The 23,469-nt window shown below is 43.0% G+C and overlaps 2 protein-coding genes across 2 annotated transcripts; both read right to left on the reverse strand.

Moving 5' to 3' along the window:
* Positions 1-3,227: 3,227 nt before the first annotated feature.
* tspan34 (tetraspanin 34) lies at positions 3,228-6,724 on the reverse strand. Its single transcript, XM_012877662.3, has 8 exons — positions 6,602-6,724; positions 5,398-5,469; positions 4,759-4,974; positions 4,592-4,666; positions 4,347-4,454; positions 4,099-4,242; positions 3,906-3,998; positions 3,228-3,784 (listed from the first exon to the last, which is right to left on the reverse strand). The coding sequence occupies exons 2-8, from the start codon at positions 5,452-5,454 to the stop codon at positions 3,728-3,730; spliced, it is 750 nt and encodes a 249-aa protein (XP_012733116.2). The 5' UTR covers positions 5,455-5,469; positions 6,602-6,724; the 3' UTR covers positions 3,228-3,727.
* A 2,507-nt stretch (positions 6,725-9,231) lies between these two features.
* Positions 9,232-22,793, reverse strand: rab3da (RAB3D, member RAS oncogene family, a). The gene is made up of 5 exons (XM_012877657.3): positions 22,388-22,793; positions 17,776-18,009; positions 13,698-13,816; positions 10,118-10,242; positions 9,232-9,987 (listed from the first exon to the last, which is right to left on the reverse strand). The coding sequence occupies exons 2-5, from the start codon at positions 18,007-18,009 to the stop codon at positions 9,800-9,802; spliced, it is 666 nt and encodes a 221-aa protein (XP_012733111.2). The 5' UTR covers positions 22,388-22,793; the 3' UTR covers positions 9,232-9,799.
* Between the last annotated feature and the right edge of the window lie 676 nt (positions 22,794-23,469).

The following is a 23,469-nucleotide window of genomic DNA, read 5'->3' on the forward strand; positions in this document are numbered from 1 at the left end:
TGCAACGGAAGCAAGAACTGCTGAGCCCACAGCCGAACCAACACAAACATGGCAGCACAGGAGGACGCATGAGTGCTGCTATCACATCTGTTTTATAAGAATCCACAATTTCATTTTGAAAGAAGAGCAGCAAGAAGTGGTTTCTTATGATGCCTGCTGCTTACGTTTTAATTTAATACCGCCATTGGCCAAAAGCAACCTCTGGTAGGTGGCCACTAGGTGTTATTATTTCAGCTCGGAGAGTTCTGCTCTTTTTCCCAAAGAAATTCAAATGGAGCAGTGCCAGATTGATAATGTGCAGAACTAGAGTGCTACACATTATCAGTCTGGCTGGCATGGTTAGCTGTTCGCATCGCAGACCTTTAATTCAGTTTTGAATGCTTCTTTACATTTTAAAATTGTTCAATTTGTTTTACTGCTACTTTTATAGACTAATTCTTTCCATTTGACTTTATATTAGAGATTCTATGATCAATCTGTTATTTTAGTGTAGGGCTGTGTTATTTATTAGGTCTTATTGATTTTATTATTTGTTTATGCTATCATATGACTGCTGTTCATTTACTCTGTGTACAGCACTTTGATCCTGTGTGTGTTTAAAGGGTTCTATACATAAAGCTGGTATGGTATGATATTTTATGGTACCGGGATAACATGTAAATCACTCCTTTCATTTGCCTTGTTTGCATTCAGTATGAATTTATCTTAAGGTGTGGGTTAAAGCCGGAGACAAATCTCCTCGCTGCAGGACTATGAAACATGAAACATGGAGCACTGTGCTGCCCCCCGCTCAATGACCAATGAAGATGGGCACCAACATCTTCTGCCGCTTACCTGAACCCCACAGCCCTGCCTGGGTGGAGCAGGCATAGAGCGTGAAAGGAAGCATTTTTAAGATAACCGTTCTAGTTTTAGGAGGAGATTTTGCCACATGCTGCTCAGGTTGTAGTTTTTCTGTAATTTGGGCTCACTCACATCTCCATGGGTTATCTGATGGCGTGTTGCAGAAGCAAATTTCCCACCCCTAAAGCTTTCTCACATTTTCTCCTGTAACATCCATAGACCCCTTCTTAGTTGGGATTTCATCTGACAGACAACCACATGGTATTACATCCAGCACATCAATTTGTTTCACAAATAGTCTGCTGAGATGCATTACCCTCTTTTACTTTCTACCACAGCAAAGAGGTAAAGTAACTGCTCCGAGCTGTAATGGATGGTGGAGGTGTGATGCTAAACACAGGCCGAGCCTGGACAACATTTCACATTTATTATATTTATATCCAGCCACCATGAATAATTTAGCTTACTTTAGCAGTCGATAAGATCCTCCTGTGGTGATTAATCATTTCATTGGGCTTATTTGTAATTTGTGGAGCATGTGGAACAAGCTGTCCAGTGTCACAAGAGTCGTGTTCAGTAGCAAAGAGTACTAAAGATAAGAAGAGTAGCAGATCTTATCAGCGTTCTACAAGGCAGGTCCTTGTTCACCTCCAATGACTCTTTGCGTCCTTGACCTAAATGAATTCATTAACTAAGTTGTTGAGCGTTGTTGTAGTTTAATACTACAGTCCCAGGACTGACTCTGTGGTGCAGAGGGACGTTTATCAGTCTCCAGTTATTACAGTGCTGGCTAAATGTACCGTGAAGCACTTTGGGCTCCTCAGTACAGGATGGATTTCTTTAATCTAAACGGGCTTAATGGGTACAACACACGTTTTTGTTGCTGTTGAAAAGCTTCGGGCCGGACACTGGAAGCAGCCCTTCTTCATTTCACACAATTGCTTTATGTTCCGGTTCCACTTGCAGCAAATCAGCCCACAGCATGACGCTTCCACCACTATGCGTGACAGTTCATGCTCTTATGGGTCTGAAAGCCGCGCTTTGAGTCCTCAAAATGTTGTAGTCTCTGTTGCCAAAACGCTAAGTCTTTGTTTTCTCGGACCAAAACGACTTTTCTCCAGAAGAGATTTGGCTCCTCGTTCCTTATTGTTAAACTCCCTTCACTGTGGACACTGTGTCCCATCCCCTTCCAGCTGTTCCTGTACCTCCTGACCAACATCCTTTCTTTAATTAGGTGACGGTTTGGGTCAGATGGTTCAACACAGCGATCTAAAGTGATATTAAAGGAGCTGGTGAACAGTTGCAGTGGGTCTGATGCTGAGTCACTGAAGCCAGGAGCATTTATACGGGGGACTTTGATTATTGGACGCTGCTACACAGGTGAGTAAATGAACAGATGGAAGTCAGCTGTTGAAGATCAGGAAACTGAGAGTAAAACCAGTAACCAGAAACGCAGGAATAAAACGAAACAGAAGATGTTCCAGTGGAAAATTATGAAAGTCGAAAAGATCAAAGTCCAACGGATTAGGACAGAGGCACCTTTGGCCATTTAGTTTAAAGGCTGCGCAAATATCCCGACAGCACAATGTCAGAATCCTGTTCAGGCAAACAAAAAGTGTTCAGTCTCACTTAAACCTGCAAGGGGATGTTTGATATTGTATGGGGTATACTGTACGTTGGGGCAGCGTGATATTAGGAAAACGTGATACACAGCAAAGATGGAGGATGTTGTAACAACCTTATGACCTGTGATAAATAAACCAATAATTAACAAATGTTTTTCTTTCCACTTCGGGTTCATAACAAATGGTTATGAATGGCCAGGTTATGGGTCGTATACCCAGAAACACTGAAACATGGTATTATTTTAATCTCATCAACAAGGGTTTGGAAGAAAAAAACATTTGGCCAACATGTGTGGTCTGATCCACAACAAGTGTCACTAAATGTACTACAGACATGGCGAGCCTGGATGCATGGCGCTGAAATAATTAGCAGGCATTGATTACAGGCTGGGCAGTTCATTGCAGTGCGCACATTGTGTACAGGTATGCTGCAATAGCAAATCATTTGAAATGTATTGTGGAGCCCTGGTATAAATCTGTATTTTAGTCTTTGTGTATAATTTTGAGAAAATCCACAACAAATTCAAACGAATCAACAAGAATGGCTCCAATGCATCACTAAAATCCTAAAATGAATATGAAAATCATGCTGAGGATGACTAGCTTTGAAGCCTTGGGTGCAGCTGTTACAAGAGGTCGGCCTCTTATCTGCAAAAATAAAACGCTGAGCTGCTTTGCTGGTGCAAGATCAGATATGTGGAGCAGTTGGAGAATATCTTCCTAATAACCTCAGAAATCACACCTTCATCACCAGACATGTTCAGTCATTCATGTTTATTGCACCACCCTGTACAAACATATTATTAAAAAAAACAAAAGCACGTTTCTAGAACAAGTCACAAGAGTTACATTCATCATCCCAACGTGATTAAACATACAAAATAAATTGGCATAACTGTGAGTAAGATCAAACCCACACGAAAGCTCAGCAGATGCCACTCAATGTGCGTCATTGCAGCTCACTATTGAATACATCAGCCCACGCAACGTCCGCCGAGGTAAACACTTCCTAAAACTTTAAATAAATCACAGCATAAACGTAAACAAAACAGGTTTTCTTTAAAATTCACAACGTCTTATTATTCAAACTTATGTACAATCCGGGGCACGGCGAGTAAAGGCATGAAGAGCATCATCTGTTCATCTATGGACAGGCCGGCTTGAATTAAACTAAAGCAAAACTTTTTTTTTTTTTTTACGGCTTTATTATCAGAACGAACGACATTGTCGTTTTTATGTGTCACCCCAAGCTGGAATCATCACGACTTTTTCCCGGCATTGCAGTAGAGAACCATAGAAACCACCATGGCGGCGATCTGTGAACAAAGAGAGTAGTTGCAGTGCAACAGAAACCCTTTTAATCTCTGTCAGGTAGATGTAGCATAAAACAACAGCATCAGTGAAACTACAGGGAAATCAAACGGGGTGGTAACGTACCTCCAGAGCAGCGATTCCCATAGCTACAGCAGCGATGATCACGGCGTTCTCCTCAAAGAGCTGCACCAGCCTATTGAAACAGCCCGGGACATTCTGAAAGGGAAACGCCGGGTTTTACACGATAAAAAGGACCTAAAGATGGCTGCCCGTTGTATTTGTGTCAAGCTGAAACAGAAATGAGTTCGTCTCATACCGATCTATGTGCTGCGTTTGTGTTGCATAACCCCACGGTGACATTAGACAAGCAGCACGTCACGGGGTACAGCTCTCCTCCGTGAAGTTCGTTGAAGGGAGAGCCATCAAAATCCGTGTAGTTCTTGTATCCGCAGCACTTGAACTGCAAAATGCCATAAAGTATTAATTACAGAACTGCCTCGGATGGCGATGCCTCTGTGCAACACGTGTCGCGACAAGCTGATCGATGAGGAATACATGCAGTACCTCCTCCATGGTTGCGTTCCACACAGAGGTCATTTGTTCATCCTTTCCGTAATCTTTTTGGATCACGGTCCTCATTTCATTCTCCACACTGTCGAAAATTTGACCAGCCTGGGAAGAAGACATAAAAGGCATTTGCTGTTTAAAAAAAAAAACACACATGTTGCTAATTCTACGGCCTCCGTTAGTCCGATCTGTACAAGTCGAAAACCCAAAGAGATCCTGTTGTACTTTTCTGCAGCTCTTACCAGATCCTGGAAGACGAGCAGCACCACGGCGCCTGCGACCTCGATGATGAAGATGATCAGCACGATACTGAAGAACTGAAGGGCGAGCAAACACCACGTCAAACATGCTTTTCATGGCGTCAGGTTAAATAAATACACACGTAGGTGTGACAACGGGGATCACCCACCGTCAGCAGCATGCACTTGCTCTCTCTGATGGCGCCGCAGCATCCCAAAAAGCCGATGACCACGAGCACGGCGCCCACGCCGATCAGGATGTAGCCGACGTTGAACAGCTGGTACACCTGATCTGGGGCATCTTCCACTTGGTCCAGCAGACCCAGCAGAGAGCCGCTGTCCACCTTCACCCACACGCCGACTCCCAGAAGGGCTGCACCGGCCAACTGCATGGAGAGCAGAGGGAAACGAGGGCATTGGAGGAGAGAAATGATGCAGGAACATAACATTTTATGGTGATAATGATAATCATTCTGCTGCTCATGTTGGGAAATGAGTATATATCTAATTATTCTTATCAAAAGTTGTATTTTTCAGGGTCGGATGCGCTGTGATACTAAATAGGTAACAAAGGGATTTTTCCAACTGCTTTCTATACAGCGCAGCGCCTAACTCTCTAGAAAAAAGTTTGTACTCCACAACAACATGATCAGACTTCAATTGGCCTTTTCCACAGGATGAACCAAGAAAGGGTAAGACGGCGAAATGAGGCCGTATAAAAGTGTTACTGTCAGTGGGTTGCTTTCTTCAGCGTAGTTTTTACACCAAAGAGCGCCTTCTGTTCACCGAAAACCAGCAGCAATACTTACGAAGATGCCGCCGTTGAAGATGAACATCATTATCTTGAGGAAACCTTTGCAACACATCTTGGCTGATTTGGGCTGATGAAGAGAGGAGAATGACAAAGAGGGATCAGAGTAAGCAGATTAGGTGTTTTAACAGATTTGTTTTTGACTTCTCGTTTTTACAGCCAAACAAAAAAAAAAAAGGAACGGCACGAGGCGAACTGAAAACACAAGTGGACGCAGAATGGGTCCGACGGGATCAGGCTCAGTGAAACATTAACCTTGGCAAGCTGCAGAAAAACAGAGAGAGTGGTTCTAATCTTCTGCAAATATTGCACGTTTCTCTTGCTCACATAAGGCCATGTTTCGGTTTAAGAATCACGCAAGGTGAACGACCAATACCTGGATTTTGATATATTTTGGACACTTGACTAAAATGGTGTCCTTTAAACTTAAAAATGGGCCTTCAACCTTTTAATGTTTGGATAAATTAATTTTATATATGGTATATTTACCTTGCTATTGTGCCAACATGTAAAGATTATAGCTCATGTTCTCTTCAGTAGAAAACCAAATCGCTGTCATGATTTGTCAGAGTTGATAGCTGGCATCGACTGTTTCATGGTTTCAAAGCTTCCTGGAACAAAAGCACTATAAAACACACACATTCACCCTTGAACCTCACATCAGACAGTTTATACTTCTGCCTATTCCCGGCTGAGATCAGTTTTATAGTTTATTGAGGCTTACGCCCCTCTTCCTTATCACGGATTGTTTCCGGGAGGCGATAAAATGATCATATGACAGCAGCAAAAACCACCCATGCCTGATTGCCTTCAATGGAGACAAGAGGACAAGTTTATCCCGGCCATTTTTACAGTTCGTGCTAGTTCTTTTATCCAATAGGTAACAGTTTGATAAACCGGTTTTGTTGTCACATTTTTCTATTTGAGAGAACAGAGTTGGATTTCAGAGCGTCCATCTGTTGAAACTAAATTGTAAAAAAAAAGAACGAAAAAACAAAGTACTGAGAACAATCTTGCAGGAAATAATCACACTTTAGAACGAAACATCGGTTAAAATCTGGGTAGAATTCTGCACTTCTTTGACGCTGCGGACTAAAATTGACCTACGTTTCCTAAAATGTTCTAGTTCTGACAAAACCTATCCGGGTTCTGGCCAGACGGAACCTTTTTGGTCAAAGGTGCAATAAAGCCTGAGGGCGTACCTGTGCTGCAGAGACGACTGTGTGTCCGTTGAGGTCTGATGCTTCAGGAGTGTGTGTGCTCGGCCAGGCTTGTGAATGCCTCTTTATAGTCCACAGCTTTCACACAGACACATGCAAACCAGGCTTCACCCAGGAAACGTTTATAATCTTGATTGCGGGACGAGCGTAGTTTCCTGGTGACCAAAGTCCACCTTTCATGGCCCAAACCGATTCCAGGCAATCCACGGTCAAACTAACTTCCCGTTGGACATCCCTAACTTTTAAGACAACGTGATTTTGATTTCAAACTCAATGTCAATATATTCTCTTAAGAATGAGAAAAAGAGACACGTTGGGGAAACGTGCCGACCTGACAACTTGCTGTATCAGAGGTTAATTGCTGAGGCAAACACGTCATGGAAAGGTTTGGCAACGTGTGAGGAGTTTGATTGATTGATTGTTTTATTTCAAGAGTGTAAAGATAAAATAAAGACGTGAAGGAAAGGAAACCAGGGCAGTGAAGCGGGTGAAGGAATGCGATCGACTTCCTTGGCAGAAGTAGGATGAAGCTTACCCCTATTTGATCCACCTCATATTTCACATGGGTGAAAACTTACAAGTCACTGTTTTTTTTTTCAAACAAACAAAATCAGACAATATAAATATATAACTGCTGTGCCTTCCAGAGTACTGCCACTCCTTGACCTTTCCAACATTTCGTCACGTAAACACACACAGACCCCAAAGCGTTTTATTGAGGCTATTTTGGGAAAGGCTGACGCAGCGGTGGAGTGGAAGGAAAATAACACATGGCTTTAAAGATTCCTTCATAATAAAAAGCTGAAAAGTGAGAAGTGTGTTTTCATTCAGCATCCTTTGCTCCCATACCCATAAATAATATCCGCTCCAACTCCCTGTCCTCAGAGGTCACCAAATGAGTAGAGTCCACCTATAGAGTCCACCTTTTTACTAACAAGCAAAAAAAAAAAAAAAAGAGTCCACTTGTCTATAATTTATCTCTGGTATGAATCCAGCCGATCTCTGAAGGCCTCAGGTTTGGTAGAGAACATTAGTGAACAAACAGCATCCAGAGAGAAAGGGCTGGGGAAGCATGGTTAGGTTATAGAACAAGCTTTGAACATCTGGTGGAGTATTGCTTCATTAGCGTGCGGCACAACTGCAAAGCCACATTCCACACACCTGGCCTTCACAGAGGAATAGCAAGCAGAGAGCCACTGCTGAGAGGAAGCCACAAGAAGTAGGGTCTGCAGACTGTCACAGGACGTGTGGAGGGAAGAAGGAGCAGCTCTGGCCCTGCTGAAGCACTGTGTGGTGGAAAACTAACATTTACAACCTCCCTGAACACACCACGGGGATGCTTTTCTTCTGCAGGGACAAGAAGGCTGCTCAGAGTTGATGGGAAAATGCTGAAAACTGGGCGATCATAGAACAAACCTGTTAGAGGCCGCAAAAATCTTGTGCCGCAAAGTTTTACCCTCCAGCACGACAATGAGCCTCAACACATAGCGATAATAGGATGGTTTGGATCAATTCAGTTTATTTATATGGCGCCAATTTGCAGCATACGCCGTCGCAAGGGACTTCACTAACAGCCCCAATTTATACACAGAAAAATATCTTCCTCTCAATCTAATCCTAAACACTGAAACGATTCAGTCAATCGCGTTCTAATTCAGTCAAGCTCAGTTTATCATTCAAATTTATGAAAAGTGTTAGCTCGAAGGAAACCCAGTCGATTGTATCCAGGGACTGACGTTGCAGCAATCCCTCCTCCTGAACATGAGGCGACTGTAGACTGTAGATCGTATAGAGTTCTTGATTGTGCGACAATCCCTGACGCCGTGCATGCATGTGGGGACAGTGGAAAGGAAATCATCATAGCATATTCACGTGTTAGAGTGGCCCAGTCAAAGTTCAGACCAAAGTCTAATATATATATATATATATATATATATATATATATATATATTTAAATCTCTGTGTGGAAGACCTGCAACTCTTAAGTACGGTGAAAAGGTGGCTCTATGCAGCATTCTGTAGGGGACTGCATACAAACACAGAAACTTTTCAAATTTATAAATCTTTTGAAAGTCATACATCCCTTCTTTGCACTTCAGCCCTTAAATGCTATATTAGATGCCTCATACAGTTGTGTTCACAATGCAATCCCAAATTAAAAGTCGGGGCATTGCACAAAACGCAGATACGAAACTGATTAATTTGCTGATTCTTTTCAACCTATATTCATGGCATGGGTAGCTTGCAGGTCTGTGAAGGCACCTTTAGCGCTGGAAGGTAAACCCAGGTCTTGGAGCAACAAATGCTGCCATCCAAGTAACGTCTTTTGTTTCACAACAACAATGCTGAGCCAGATTCTTTGATGTGTCTACAGTGTCTTAACAGTAGGGGTCTCTGTGTCTGCCACCCATTCTCAGGGACTTAATTTCAACGTCTTGCTCTTGATTGATCAAATCAACATCCGCTTAGAAAAATTTGTTCATCCTTTGCTGGAATGCCTAAATTACATCAAAGCTCGGATGGCTCTGAATTTTTTGAGTTTCAGTAATAAAAAGACCTAGGTCATAGTATTCTGTACAAGTACTACATACATTAAAAACCAAGAGGCAGGATGCACAGATGTGGATCTTTTAATTTCAACTTTTAAGAGGCTATAAACCCGACAAATGAAACAGCACAATGACAATCATTAAACACACATGACAGAAAAATAAGTTAGATAAAGGCAGGTGATGATTTCATTTCAAAGCGACAAAGTACAGGCTCTTTACAAGTCATGCCCACCTGTTCTGACATCATCCACAGGCGAGTATGACCTCAACATTCAGGAATGTCTGAATTTACATGCTCACTTCTGCATTTCCCGACAGCGGCCACAGGAGGGCAGCGCGACACTAGTCAATCTAACGTAGGGTCCTTCGGCCGCGCCGAGCTGGCTCACGTCCTCGACTGCAACAGGTTCTGTTCACATGCAGGAGGCTGTTAGAGCGGGGGATGATGGGAACAAAAGGCAGAGGGGGAGCTCTTTGGCATTACTGGCTAACAGTCTGAAGGAAATTATGGGCGAGCTCTTGAACCGCCTCGGGGCCGAGGAGGGAAAAAATCCAATTAAGTTTATCTGTTTAGGTGTGTGAAATTCAGCTTGTTGCGAGGAGCGCTGCCATTAGCTCCCATCGGCCATCAGCAAGCACAGCCTCCCTGACTGGTCGCAGGCTCGTCCTTCAAGCCGTCCGCCCTCTGACTGACTGGCTGGCCGGCATCGCCGTTGACACACTCGTTCATCTTCTTGCAGATAAGGTCCACCAGCTTGTCGAAGACCTGCTTCACGTTGACGTTGTCTTTAGCGCTGGCCTCGAAGAAGTGGAAACCTGTGGACGGAGACAGGGGAGATAGAGGCAAAAACTCTTCATCAGATGACGCGTGATCTGAGTGTTGTGGGGTGAGACAAAGACCAACGTAGTGTGTGTGTGTGTGTGTGTGTGTGTGCGTGTGTGTTACCGAGCTCTGTAGCCAGTCTCTGGGCGTCCTCCTTTGGGACTTGCCTGTCGTCTTCCAGGTCCAGCTTGTTGCCCACCATCACAACCTGCGCGCTGTCCCAGGAGTAGGTCTTGATCTGGGTTGCCCTGGGAAACAGCCAGAACGTCTTCAACAGAGGCGGTGAGGCAGCGTGGGCGCTGACGTGTCTGAGCTGTTTAAATCGGAGGCTGAGCATAATAACCGAAGACCACTAACCGCTCACTCAGGAAGTAAGGCCTAACTTAAAAAAACACCGACGCCTGCCTCGCTGACCTTACAATTCATTTGGCAGCTCCAATTATGCTTCCTTTGGAGTTAAAGTCACTATACAGACATTGGTTGGCGTCCCTGGGAATGATGTGTGAAAAGCCTGAAAATAAATTCCTCATTACACTTAAAAGTCGCCAGTGCGTTGGTAACCCCGGTGTCAGTACAAAGTGCCGTTACTAATAGGCCATCATGGTGTTGTGTTTCACAGGCTTACAGCACGCAGAGAGACGGATATGTGAGGACGATCCAGAACGATCGTCTACAGAGGAGGGCTCACAGATTTCCTACAGGATTTAGGTCTGAAGCTGGCAATGACAGAAGGCCGATTCGGGTTTCTGGTAAAACATTTGTGTCGGCTTAGGCCAGACGTTTTGGCTCTTAATCCATATGAAACATGTATGACGGCCCGTCTTCAGCGTTCCGGCACCGTCCATCAGATTTTCAGTTTAAGATCTCCTCATGATGCCATGCTCACCGACAAGGTTTGCAGGGTCATTAGAAGAAAAACAGTCCCCCAGCATCACAGACGCTTCGCCGTCTTTAACACATGAGGTGCTTTTCTTTTGCAATCAAATATCTTATTTATAGGCCGTTTACACATCAGTGTAAAATGAGTAGCAATCTATTTGTCTGTGTCTGCTCTGCTAAATTCTTTATTTCTCGTACCAAAACCTGACACGATGATAACCACTCACTTTCTATTCCGCTTATTAAGATTTGTCATAAGATCCATCTTAACTTGGTTGAGTGTGTTTCATCTGTAGTGTTTTTTTTTTTTGCTCATTAAAGCGCCGGAATGTGTTTATCCCTAATTTCTCCAAACACACCTTTAGGTAAGAACACAGCAGCTTACAGTTTTGGCACTCTGGCTTTTCCTACCACAGACACGAGACCTGCAGCTCGTGTTTACTTGCCCTTTGAATTGCCCTTAGATCCGACTGTATGCGTGCGCGGCTCTTTGTTCTGCGCATCTGTGTCGCCGTGTGATTAACCGGTCCAGGATGCACCCCCAGCTTTCACCCGCTGACCACTGGAGCCGCGCGAGCGTCATCAACCACCTGAGACCTTCTGAAGAGGAAGGAGGAATGGCGTCGGTGAGTCTTCGCTTTTCCCTACCTAGAGTCCGTTGCTATGCTCAGTATCTGTAGAAGTTTAATTTCTCTCCATGTCATACCAGTAATGCATTAGTAGCAGCGGCTCCAGGCGTACTGGGATTTTTAAAATAATGCATTTGAGTTTTTTAAGTAATGCACTATTTTTTGTGGCATTTTTATACAACAATTCGGTTTTTTTTGTGCTAACCAAGAAGTTTCCGTTGGTATTTTTGGCATTTGGTCACTTCTGTTACGTTGACTAATGTGAAGAATTGTTTATGCGATGATTGAGCGCCTGTTTTTGCTTTAGAAAATTTAACTATTGTGGATCTCAGACTCCAAGCTCATGAGATAAAGCGACTTTGAGATAAGTGAACATATGATGAGTTATGAGTGTTAGAGAGGAGTTGCATTTACTTGATGGAACTACAGGGAACTTGCACATCTGTGCCGACTCAATTACAGCTGAGTGGTATAAAAAAATGTTATGAAAAAACTGCTTGTTTCTGTCTTTTCCATCTGTTCATCTGGAAAGAACATTTGAAACCATACTTTGCATATATTATAACTGCCTGTCTTACTACTTTTGACTCACCCAAAAAACAAAACAAAAACAGCTGAGCAGCTTAAAACATTTATTAACTGAGCACGGAACATAAACTCTGGTACGCAGGCATCATGGGAACCCTGCTCCTGTACCAATAAGCCTCTTGTTGAAATGACATATTTCCTGAACTGTGCTTTTGTGATGCACTTAACATCAGTCTTGAGACATGGGGTACTTAAAGGGATAGTTTGGAAGCAAAATTCTGTAAAGTTATCATCAGTAGGTCCTTTGAGAACATCCTTTCGTTCTGTGATCTACATGGTTACGCCGCAGGATCATCTGAAACTTTTATTTTTGTGTCTCTGCTCTGTCTTCTCTAACCCCCAGTCGGTCTCAGTGGATGGCTGTTTACGCTGAGCCTGGTTCTGCTGGAGGTTCCTTCCTGTTAATGGAGCGTTTTTCTCCCCACTGTCGCTCCGTGCATGCTCGGTATGAGGGATTGCTGCGAAGCCAGCAACACATTACAGGCGACTATTCACTGTCACTACATGCTCACCCAGAAGGGGTGAATGCTGCAAGGCAATGACTCGATGCAATCAGCTGGGTTTCCTTAGGTAGAAACCGTTTTAAACAATCCGTCTGCATGATTCCAAAAAACTGACTTCCTGCAGTGCCTTGAGATGACATGTTGTAAATTGGCGCTATACAAATAAACAGAATTAAACAGAATTGAATGTTGCTCAGGGTAATGCTGCAAGTTGTGAGCCACGCCCCTTTGGTTCAACAACGCCAGCTTCATGCTCTGAAAACTCACAGGGTCTGTGAATTCGGTCAACCTCTAAGATGTGAAAGGTCAAAGAAATCTGTAATGGAGAGTGGGGTCATGGGATTTATTGCAGAACTATGACCTGAAAGGGGCTCCCTTCCCTATAGTGGAAAATATGTTAAACTCGCGGTGAGTTCATGGAAAAGTGAAGAGAACAGGCTGACAACCATTTAAAGCTCAGTTACAGCTTTTTCAAAAAATTAAAACAACTCAAACTGAAAATGTTTATATTCGTGGAGAACAATGCTGTAATAATAACTATTAAACATGTACTCTTGCACAAGAAGCCATTGTAAGGTTTATCTGTGGTTCTGAAGCCAATCAACGCACCAACCCTAAAGTCATGGTGGTTCAGTCGGCCCTAGGTATCAAACTGCCTGACCTCCTTGACTCATCGGTCTGCTCTAAATCTGGCAAGACTTATGGATTTTGTTTCAGGCTGTGATTTGTACCATTTTGGCCTTCTGGTTGTTGATTTTTTTTCTCCCTCGGCAGACTAAAAATAGGCTGATCAGGCCATTTATTTACCAGCAGGCAGCGTCCCCCAATGCGATGCAACATGGACAGTGTTTGGCTGAGACAAAACAGTGACACACTTAACAGTGGTCTCATGTGTATGAACTGCTAATAGCCGCCAACATGGTGTTGTTTCCCATGGGAATAAACATGGCCGGTTTGGGGTGTTGTGAATTTCTAAATGGAGCTAAAACAGGGTTTCCAGCAGACTAGCTTCTAGCCTTCCACCGCTCTGACGACGTCTGTCTACTACAGTTAACAGAACCCAAATTCAACTAAATCTGAACTATCCCTAAAAGGTCTCCTTACCAGTCCTGAACAGCACAGAAGGACTCCTGGCTGGTGATGTCATACATGAGCAGGAATCCCATGGCTCCTCTGTAGTACGCTGTGGTGATGGTCCTGTAGCGCTCCTGCCCCGCCGTGTCCTGCAAACATGGTAAAACCCAGAATTTCCTTCAATAGTTTAATGTCTCTCTCACACACACAGGCACACACATAACCAAACACATCATTTCTGCTTGATTTTTTTGAAAAGATTTCTGAAAAGACATCCAATAAAGTGAGGCAGAGAACAAGGATTAACTGGGAATAAAAAAGTTTGGATATTCCTTTCGTGTTGGATTAGCGATGCAGCAAGTTATTTCTGCTGAACTTTCCTTTTGTCAGAGAACGTCTAACACCCAGAACGGAAGATTTAGTACACTTTTCAGACGGGAGTCCATGCCATCCGCTAACATTCGGTAATAGATCTGTTCCCGGTGTCAGTTTGCGCGGTAAGCACATTGGGCTCCGGCAGCTCAGACCCATGCATCTTTCATGAAGCCTGCCGTCTGGGGACAATGTTAAACATCTACTGTCATTAGCTGTGGAGCGGCAGAAATTAGTTTCAATTCATGACAGGCAGCGACACGTAAGAGGGCAAACAATGAAAAGCACTACTTGTTCTGCTACTCTGTCTGCAGTGACTGATGAATTTTAAATCTTCTCACCCACAGGTAAGTGCTATTAATTATCTCAAGTAAATTACAGTTTTGACACTACAGAGACGGCAGCTCTTTGGGGCTCTGTTTTGCTGACACAGAGTCTGCCAATCCTGCTGTCTCGTAACAGGATATTTTATGTTGTAAACGAGGATTAAATAGCAAATTTCTGAGAATTCAAGCGGCAGTCATTCAGATTGTTATTTTAGAGCTCAGTGTTTAGCTTAATGTGAACATTATATATCTATAGATAGATAGATAGATAGATAGATAGATAGATAGATAGATATACATACATACACAGCAAACATATACAATTACAACCAATGCACCTTCAAGATGGCAGAGAATAAAGTCTTCCTATTGAAAGACGATGAGATTGAACTTTGCTTAAGGTAACTTTGAATTATATCCATGCATAGCTGAGGTTGTATTCAGAAGAGTCAACAGCCAAGCAGTTTTTTTTTTTTTTTTAATCATAGGCAGCTGTAATGTTGTGCATGTGCATTCATTTCTGCAGATCTCTTTGAAACCGCGCATGAGCAAAGGGTTCCCTGGAAGAAAAGTTCAGTCTTTTCCAGTTCACATGACAACACAAATCAGGACGTTTTCAAATCATTAGACTCTGGAACCTGTTTTCAAACTGTGTTGTTGTAAGAAAAAAAAATTGCCGTTGTGTAAATGAACAGTACCAAAGCAACCAAAGTGTTTCGTTTTCACCAGAAAACCTCATGTACACAGGGCCTTGGATGCGATCTTTACAGGTGCGATAGCACAGCAAGACTGAAAAATGCTGCAACAGAAAAACCCTGCAAAAACAAGCGGAAAAAAACCCCTGCTGCAAACACACCATAACAAAAACAAAAGTGCACCAGACCACTAGGGGGAGTCAACCACCAAGTCGTATAAGATCAAGCCATCAGTAAAGACATTAAAGCTAGAGTCAGCGATTTTTTCCTGAAGTTTTTCAATAACTACGCAAAAAAATCCTCTCTGGTCTTATTTCTTTCCACAGAGGCCTTCTTCTTCTTCTTCTCATAAACATGAACACGGTTCGCTTCATACAACTCTCTGCTGTTTTCAAAGTCTACGGTGAGAGCAATGGAGCTACAATGAACGGCTAACCGCTAACCTAGCTGCTAAGCTAACTGTATACATAAACACTAGAAGTGCACATGCTCAACCAGAAGGAAAGAGCACAGACACTGGCATTACGTAAGCGCGTCACAATAATTGGCATGTGGGACAACCAACTGATAAGGTGATACATTTTCTCAAAAATTGACAATGTGGTCTAACATGCTTAAAATCTGTTAAAATGTGTAAATACGATTTTGGTAAACAACAAAGCATTTCTTGCTGTTCTTCTTTAAAAGAAGAAATCGTGGATTCTGACAAAAACAGATGTGATAGCAGCAGCTACGTGTGCGTCCTCTTGCTTTGCCACGTTTATTTTCATTCGGCTGTGGGCTCAGCAGCTCTTGCTTTGGTCACAGCTGCATGACCCGCCTTAAACTACAATACTGCAAGGTGATTGGCCGGAACTGTTTTTGGTCCGGTCCCAAACGCTTGAGGGAAGGCCAGATAAATTCTTGTGTGTTTGTGAATGCACCAATACTGCGAGAATTCAGCTTGCAGGCAAGGTTATCTAATTTCTGTGATTGCAGCATTTTTCTTTTGCATTTGTTTTTCTTTTTCATTTTGTGTGTGTTTTAGGGTTTACATTATTAATGTAACTACAGGGCATATGGCCATTTGACTCAGAAGAGTCAGAGGCTCTGAATCTTCTAGTTCCATACACCAGACCTAAGACCGACGGGGGCCAAGCCTTTCAGTCCATGTCACCCAGGCTGGGAAACCTGTGCACCTCTACAGCAACCCTTAGTTGACTTTGTGGACTCTTAAAATGAACAAAAAAACATTCTTGTTTAAACGGGCCATTCAATGTTTATTTTCATTGTGAGATATTCTATCTTTTCTAATCTAAACTTGATTTCAATATTTTATTATTCTGCAGAGCCATTTGCAATGGTTTTGTCTGTCAAAGGCGTTCAACAAATAACCTGTACACAATTTTATTTTATTTTTTTGTTGAGATGCGCTGGGAAATCAACCGATGACCACAATCAAAACACAGGGCAGGGTTTCCCCCAGAAAATGGGGTAATCCTGGCAGTAGGTGTCATGGTAAGTTGGGGAAGCTTATTTACACCGCGAGGTTTTCTCCCAGACGGGAACTTTACTGACCATTTAAAGTCACTCTCAAACATCGAGGCAAACTAACAAGCGACGCTTAGCCTAGCGGCATGCCAGGCTTATAATACACTGGGTGAAACCCTGCAGTATCTTTTTTTCTCCCAGGTCTCAGTAACAACAACACTCTTCAGTGTTGGGTTTGTTACTGAGGGAAGAAGGCTCAAAGTCAGTAATTTTCTATGTTATTGCAGTGTTTAAAATCTAAGATAATATCTAAGACAATATTTTTAAAATAAGCTGTTTTCCACAGCATGTCTGTGGTTAATTCATGCTGCAAAAAATTGAGAGAGCGCAAAATGACTGGAAGGCAGTACAGCAAAGCTGCTCTTTTCTCCTTTTGAGCTTCCAGCCTCTGTCTGTTGTGGATCGTGCTGGACTTGGGAAGCTAAGAGTCCTACATTATCTGGGGAATAGACAAAGAGAGTAAGGGATAAGTACTGCTAGTCACGCTATTTACTAGCATAATAAGCTCTTATCACATCAAGTCTGTAATCATTTTATTTAAATACGATAGAAAAACTCCTTTATTACAGCATCTGCTCGCTTACATAGCAGGATGACATCGCCTCAGCTATTCTTTCATTTGCTTTAATCAGTCATTACATTTTTAGTGTGCTCATGGGGGGGGGGGGATAAAGCAGCAGTTATACGCATGTCTCATGTGGGTATGCTATCTACAAATGATATATTGTTAACAAAATATCTTTCATAAAAAGCAGTGTTCGGTCCCTGTTTGTATTTCATCTTTGCAGGATGAAAACACAATTATTGAAAAAGTAAAGAAAACAAAAACGTTCTGTTGAATGGACAAGATGCACAATGTTTCCTTGTATTCAGTTTTATGTGTGTCCATAAAAAGTCTTCTACAAAGTTGAATGAGGTTAGAGTTACATAAGTTCGAAGGTTTCTTTGTGCCATTACTCAAGCACTTCTGCTACAGCTTTTGTAAGTAGTGTGAAGAGATCAATAAAGAGGAAGAAATGAAAAATGTAGCGAAATAGGCTTCTAGTTTCCTTTTCTACACTGAAAAAGACTCGCTACTGCTGGCCGGAGGAAGGTACACGTCACAGCCAGCGGAGGCCTGGAGGGCAATTATTAGAGAGTCTCTGGCAATGAGTTCAATTAATGTCCTTTACTTTATCAGCTCACCCAGATCTGGAGCTTGACCCTCTTGTCATTCCTGTAGATGGTCTTGACTTTAAAGTCGATGCCCACGGTGCTCACAAACGCAGATGTGAAGGAGTCGTCGGCGTAGCGAAACAGGAAGGAGGTCTTCCCCACGCTGCTGTTGCCGATGATCAGCACCTTGAACATGTAGTCAAAGTTCTGGTCGGCTGCGTCCCTCTGCTCCTGGCCCGCCGCTGGATCCCGGACTAGCGCCATCTGTTGAATAAAATCAGAGTGAGGAAGGTCCCACGTGTGACTGACAAACGCAGACGTGCTCCTGGTCGCGGTGACAACTAAAGGTTTTGTGGTTCTTCGGCTGCAAAACGAGGCCGGATCCACGTTGGTACGCCGCTCTGCAAGACGGCCGAAATGAGCCGAAATGAGGAATTTCAGCGGCGGCGCAGTTTGTTTTTTCACCACAAGCTGTCAAAACGTCTTTCATAGCGGCGCTCAAACTTGCTGATGATCAGGTAATCAAGGGCTTTTAATTGGCAGCACCTGGCAGCTACATGCCTTATTAAGTCCTGTAAAAGCCGCAAGGTTTTTCTCCCATTTTTGTTTTTAATTGTTTTTTTGTCTTTGCGTAAATAAAGACGCTTTTTACCAATAGATTTTCCCAATGTAACGACGACGCATTTCAAGGTGTTTTGAGGGGACTGGTGGCAGCACAAAGTTGTTAAGCGAGAGCAAAAAGGAGTGGTGATGTAAAACTCTCCTGAGAGAACCATCATCCTTCAGCTGATCATCTGCCGTGTGCTGGGATTTCAGCTCGATGCGCTTTGGGGATCGCCGTGTTTCATGTCTATCAAACTGGGTTTTATTTGGCATTTTTTCCAGATTCAACTAAGGCCATGGGAGTTTCTTTTTGACAGGCTGGTAGTGGAAAAGTACCTACATCATTTTAATAATAATTGCTTGGATGCTTGGTTTTCAATTATGTGTAGTCGACATTGGGTCATCTCTTTCAGTGAATCTTAATGTCGGAAGGACTCATGGGTCAAAATGACTCAACAAATCCTAAAAACAGTTTAGTACTGGTGTAAAAAAAAAAAATGGGTGAAAATACAGTCGGTGTGCAAAGAGATAGTTTGAATAACCCAGAAAGCCAAGAGAAATGTTGAACATTAAACATTTTAAAAGAATACATATAGGAAGCAAAACAAACTGTAAGCACAGCAGTAAAATAAAAGAGCATTAAAGAAGTGCAAAGTGATCATTATCTCATGTTTGCTTTGAAATACTGATGACAAAGTATTCAACAGGAAGAATAAGTCAGACATATTCAATGTCAGCACGATGTTAAAAGGTCAAAGGAAGCACTAAAGGCTTAAAATGGTACTTAAAAAGGAAAATATTTTCTTCTCTTCACAGGTCAGATGTTCATTCAGGGTACTACGGTTATACTTTGAACCACATTTCAGCAGATCACAGGCTGAAGAGTTTATAGAAAAGTTGCTCAGTTGTATCCATTTACACCATCAGCTCAAATAAACAACCACGTTTTCCTCTTTCGACAATAACCGTAATCGTTTTTACAGCAGACCCGTGTCACAGCGGCTCCTTTCTCCCTCACACACACACAGTGTGGCGTCGCCTCTGGTCCTAATATAAATAATAAATGGACACCCTTAAAGCTATAGTTGATTATCCTGTTCAGAGACACTTTTTTGTTATACTGGGTGAAATGGTCCATCCTGACAGCAGTCAATACATTCTGTATTCAGAAAAAAAGGTTAAAAAATTAGATCTCTATGAGAGCTGCAGGCCTGTAAAAACTCTGGCAAAGCCCTGCTGTCTGCGCCGAACGGCAGGAATTTGTGTGTGCGCACACGTGTGTGTATGTGTAGTTTTCATATATACAAGTTACAGCCTGCAGTCAAAATACAAAAAAATGTGAGTCAAACCCGGGACACTTCAATTTGGCTCAAAACAGGGGACGTCCAGGCTAAAACGGGACAGTTGGCAACCCTAGTTTATGTATACGGCTAGCTTAGCGGTTAGCTTTGGTGTTAGCCGTACATTGTAGCTCCGCTAATCTCACCTTATACGTTAAACATGGCTCAGAGACGCAAGAAGCGAACCGCATTCCTGTTTATGAGAAGAAGAGGAAGGCCTCAGTAGAAAGAACTAAGACCAGAGAGGATTTGGGAGATTTTTAAGACGTGATCCCCTGAACCTCCAAAAGCATCTAAAGACAGTTACAAGGTCGGCTTTCTATCACCTGAAGAACATTTCTAGGATTAAAGGACTGATGTCTCAGCAGGATCTGGAAAAACTTATCCATGCGTTTATTTTTAGTCGAATTGATTACTGCAACGGTGTTTTCACAGGTCTGCCTAAAAAGTGGGTCAGACAGCTGCAGCTGATCCAGAACGCTGCTGCTGCATCCTCACTAAGACTAAGAAAGTAGAGCACATAACCCCAGTTCTAAAGTCCTTACACTGGCTCCCTGTATCTCAGAGAATAGACTTTAAAATACTTCTGTTAGTCTATAAATCCCTAAATGGCTTAGCACCTAAATACATCACAGACTTGTTATCAGTGTATCAACCCTCCAGACCACTCAGGTCTTCTGGCTCCAGCCTTCTCTGCATACCTAGAACCAGAACTAAACATGGAGAGGCAGCATTTAGTTCCTATGCTCCACTTATCTGGAACAAACTTCCAGAAAACTGTAAAAGTGCTGAAAGCCTGAGTTCCTTTAAATCGAGATTAAAAACACATTTGTTTAAGATTGCCTTCAACTGTTCTAGTTAACTGAATCACCACTTTTTTGTTCTTTTTTTTCTATCTACATTTTACTCCTACTTGCTTTTATTCTGTTTTATTTTGCTATATTTTAATCATGTAAAGCACTTTGCATTGTCTTTGTACTGAATTGTGCTATACAAATAAATTTGCTTTGCCTTGCCTTGAAGAGCGGATGAGCAGGTAAGACGCTCTCGCACATGCAGTTATCCAAAAAGGGACTTGGGGAAACTTCAGGAAAAATCTCCAACTCTACCTTTAAGTCATGATAAACATGCCCCAGTCAATTTCCACTGGCAATTTCACCAGGAAGTTGAAAAATATACTATGAAAGTTGTTCAATTTTAAAGGTGCATTGATGGGAATTTGGTGAACGATGACTCGTCAATACAAGCTCTTTTTTAAGAATATAATGGCAGAAAGATATAAGAATAACATGTAAAGCCTACCTGCTGTGATAAATTATCATATTAGGAGCAGAGGCAAAGTCACCTGTTGCCATTGCCACCTGAAACCCTTGCACATTAAACACATTTACTAATCAGAATGAGGTCAGAGTTCTCATTCAGGTGAAGACCATAAGGCAGAAAATTGCCTGACTCTGGTCACCAGCTGATTTGCTCATTCCATCTCTATTAATTGTAGAACGGTTCGAATTGCCAACCTCGGCAGTTCAAGAGCTGTGCCTCAAATCAGAGATGGCTCAGGAAACTCTGATCGCTGCGTCACAACGAGGAAAAGCCGGAGCTCTCAGGGGAACCTTGTGTTAGGATGAGACTAACGAGTCCACTTTTGGACTTGGGACTGTCTTTAATGACCCGGTAGAACAAATGCCCGTCTGTCTCCCGGCCTTTCCTTCCTGAGAGATCATCACTAGGCCGTAAATCACATCCAGGGCGTGCCCCCCATACGCCGTTTCCCTCATTATCAGTCACCCACCGCTCCCCCCTGTCCATCCGTCACGTGAAGTCACCGCATAAACTTATAGCATCTGTAGGCACTGAGTGGTACGCTGAGGGCAACGGATCCTCTTAACCCGGCCGCGCGTTTCATCCATCATCACCCACCGACACTCCCGTTCAAACGTGTGTACGCAAACACACACACCCACTCTCATCCATCTCCCTTAACCCGGCCATACTCATCCATCTCTGCATCCCCTCCCTGCCATAAACCATCCATATCTCACCCACTCTTTCCTCCCCTCATCCCTCTGCATCATAATGAGGCTGAGCCATCCATTCATCAGCACATCCCCCCCTCCCTCCCTCCCTCCCTCCCCCCTCCATCCCAGAGGAGCAGAATGGTGGTGCTCCTCCCTGGCTGGCTGCTGATGGGATGTCTCTGGAGACCAGCTCAGTCAGCATTACCACTTCCAACATCCTGAAGGAGGAGACTGGGCGGCGTGCTCGCTGCCCACACACTCAGCAAAACACCAGTGGGTGCCCACGCATGCGCCTACATACAACTGTTGGAAGGACTTTTTTTTTTTATGTTTGTTTGTTTTGCAGTTACTTAGAAGGCAAGTTTTTTTTCCCACATGAAAGCAAACACAGCAGGCTGAAGCAACTTTTTTGTTGGTAGATGTAAATAAACTAGTCACTGGAGCGACTTATCACACTTTTTTAACTTTATACAACAGATCCCCCCTGATTTTCCACAAGTTCATACAGTAATAAAAAAAATAAATAAAATAAAAAACTTCCTGTCATTAGGTCGAAGTTATCGCTGACCCAATTTAATTTGGCTGCACCGAGGCACCATGCGGCAACTCTCCTCCGACTAAATCCCACCTCAGCCTACATCCCACCCGACTCACTAAAAACACGCGTGGAGGCAACTTTACCTTGGATGTCGGCTACAGCCTGCTCCCCTCCTCCCGTCCTGACTCCACAAACCTCCACCAGAGAGCCGAGAGTTGCGTGCTGCCGTCGGCCTCTCCAGCTCAGGTGCTCGGCTCCCGGATCTCCACCCCGGCGCATGTGCCCGTCACTGGGGGCAGCCACTGTGGAACATGTCAAGTTGGGCAGAAAAAGCACTTCCGGTTTGGAGCTCACAAAAATAAAACTCCCCCCACAAGGAAGAGATGATTGGCAAATGTCTGATCGCAAACTCCACATTTAGTGCTAAACGGCGTGCGTTGACTACATTTTCACTTTCTCAGATTTATCCACGCCTGTCAGAACAAAGAGGATATTTCATGACTGAGACCTAAATGATGCCTAAAAGCCCCTGAAGGTGGGTGGGCGTGGCTTCCATTGCACACCAGAGAACAAAAGGACATCATCAGACAGGTCCTGTGACCTGAACGTTTATCTTCCTCGCCCGGGGTATGAGAGAGAGCAGGTAAAGGGTTATAGGTCCATTTTTAGTCAGCCACCCAATGGAGAGTGGAGGGAAAAAACTCTTTCTTTAAAGTTGCTAAATCTGGGCACGCCCAAAACATAAGGATTTAACCGGCCTCATCTCTGTGGAAGTCCAAAACGGCTTCAGTTTATAATAAATAAATAAAAATAACTATTTATTGACTGATACAAATTGTAAACAAGTGTATCAATAATGTAGAGGTTCCAGTATTTTCTGACTGCTCCATTAAACTCAATTCTTTCTTTCATCAGTGTTCCTTACCTGCAGTCAGTGGGTGGCACTACGGCTGCTTTAATCTTTTTTTTATTTATTTAGAAGTTAACTTATTACCCAGATGTGCTAATCAAATGTCAGGGTCTGTCTGACAAGCCAAAGTTAACCTTATTTTGTGGTGCACAGCAGTATAGAACCCATGCAGTAATTAAACAAATACAGGATTATGTACTATTCAAAATATAACTACAAATTGTAATCCTTGATTTTCTTGTATAATTATTTAATATGTATTTAGTCACCAATACTTGTATATCTAATTTTAATTCTGATGTGCAAAACAAAAAA

This window comes from Fundulus heteroclitus, chromosome 5 (assembly GCF_011125445.2).
Source record: "Fundulus heteroclitus isolate FHET01 chromosome 5, MU-UCD_Fhet_4.1, whole genome shotgun sequence".
Classification (NCBI taxonomy): domain Eukaryota; kingdom Metazoa; phylum Chordata; class Actinopteri; order Cyprinodontiformes; family Fundulidae; genus Fundulus; species Fundulus heteroclitus.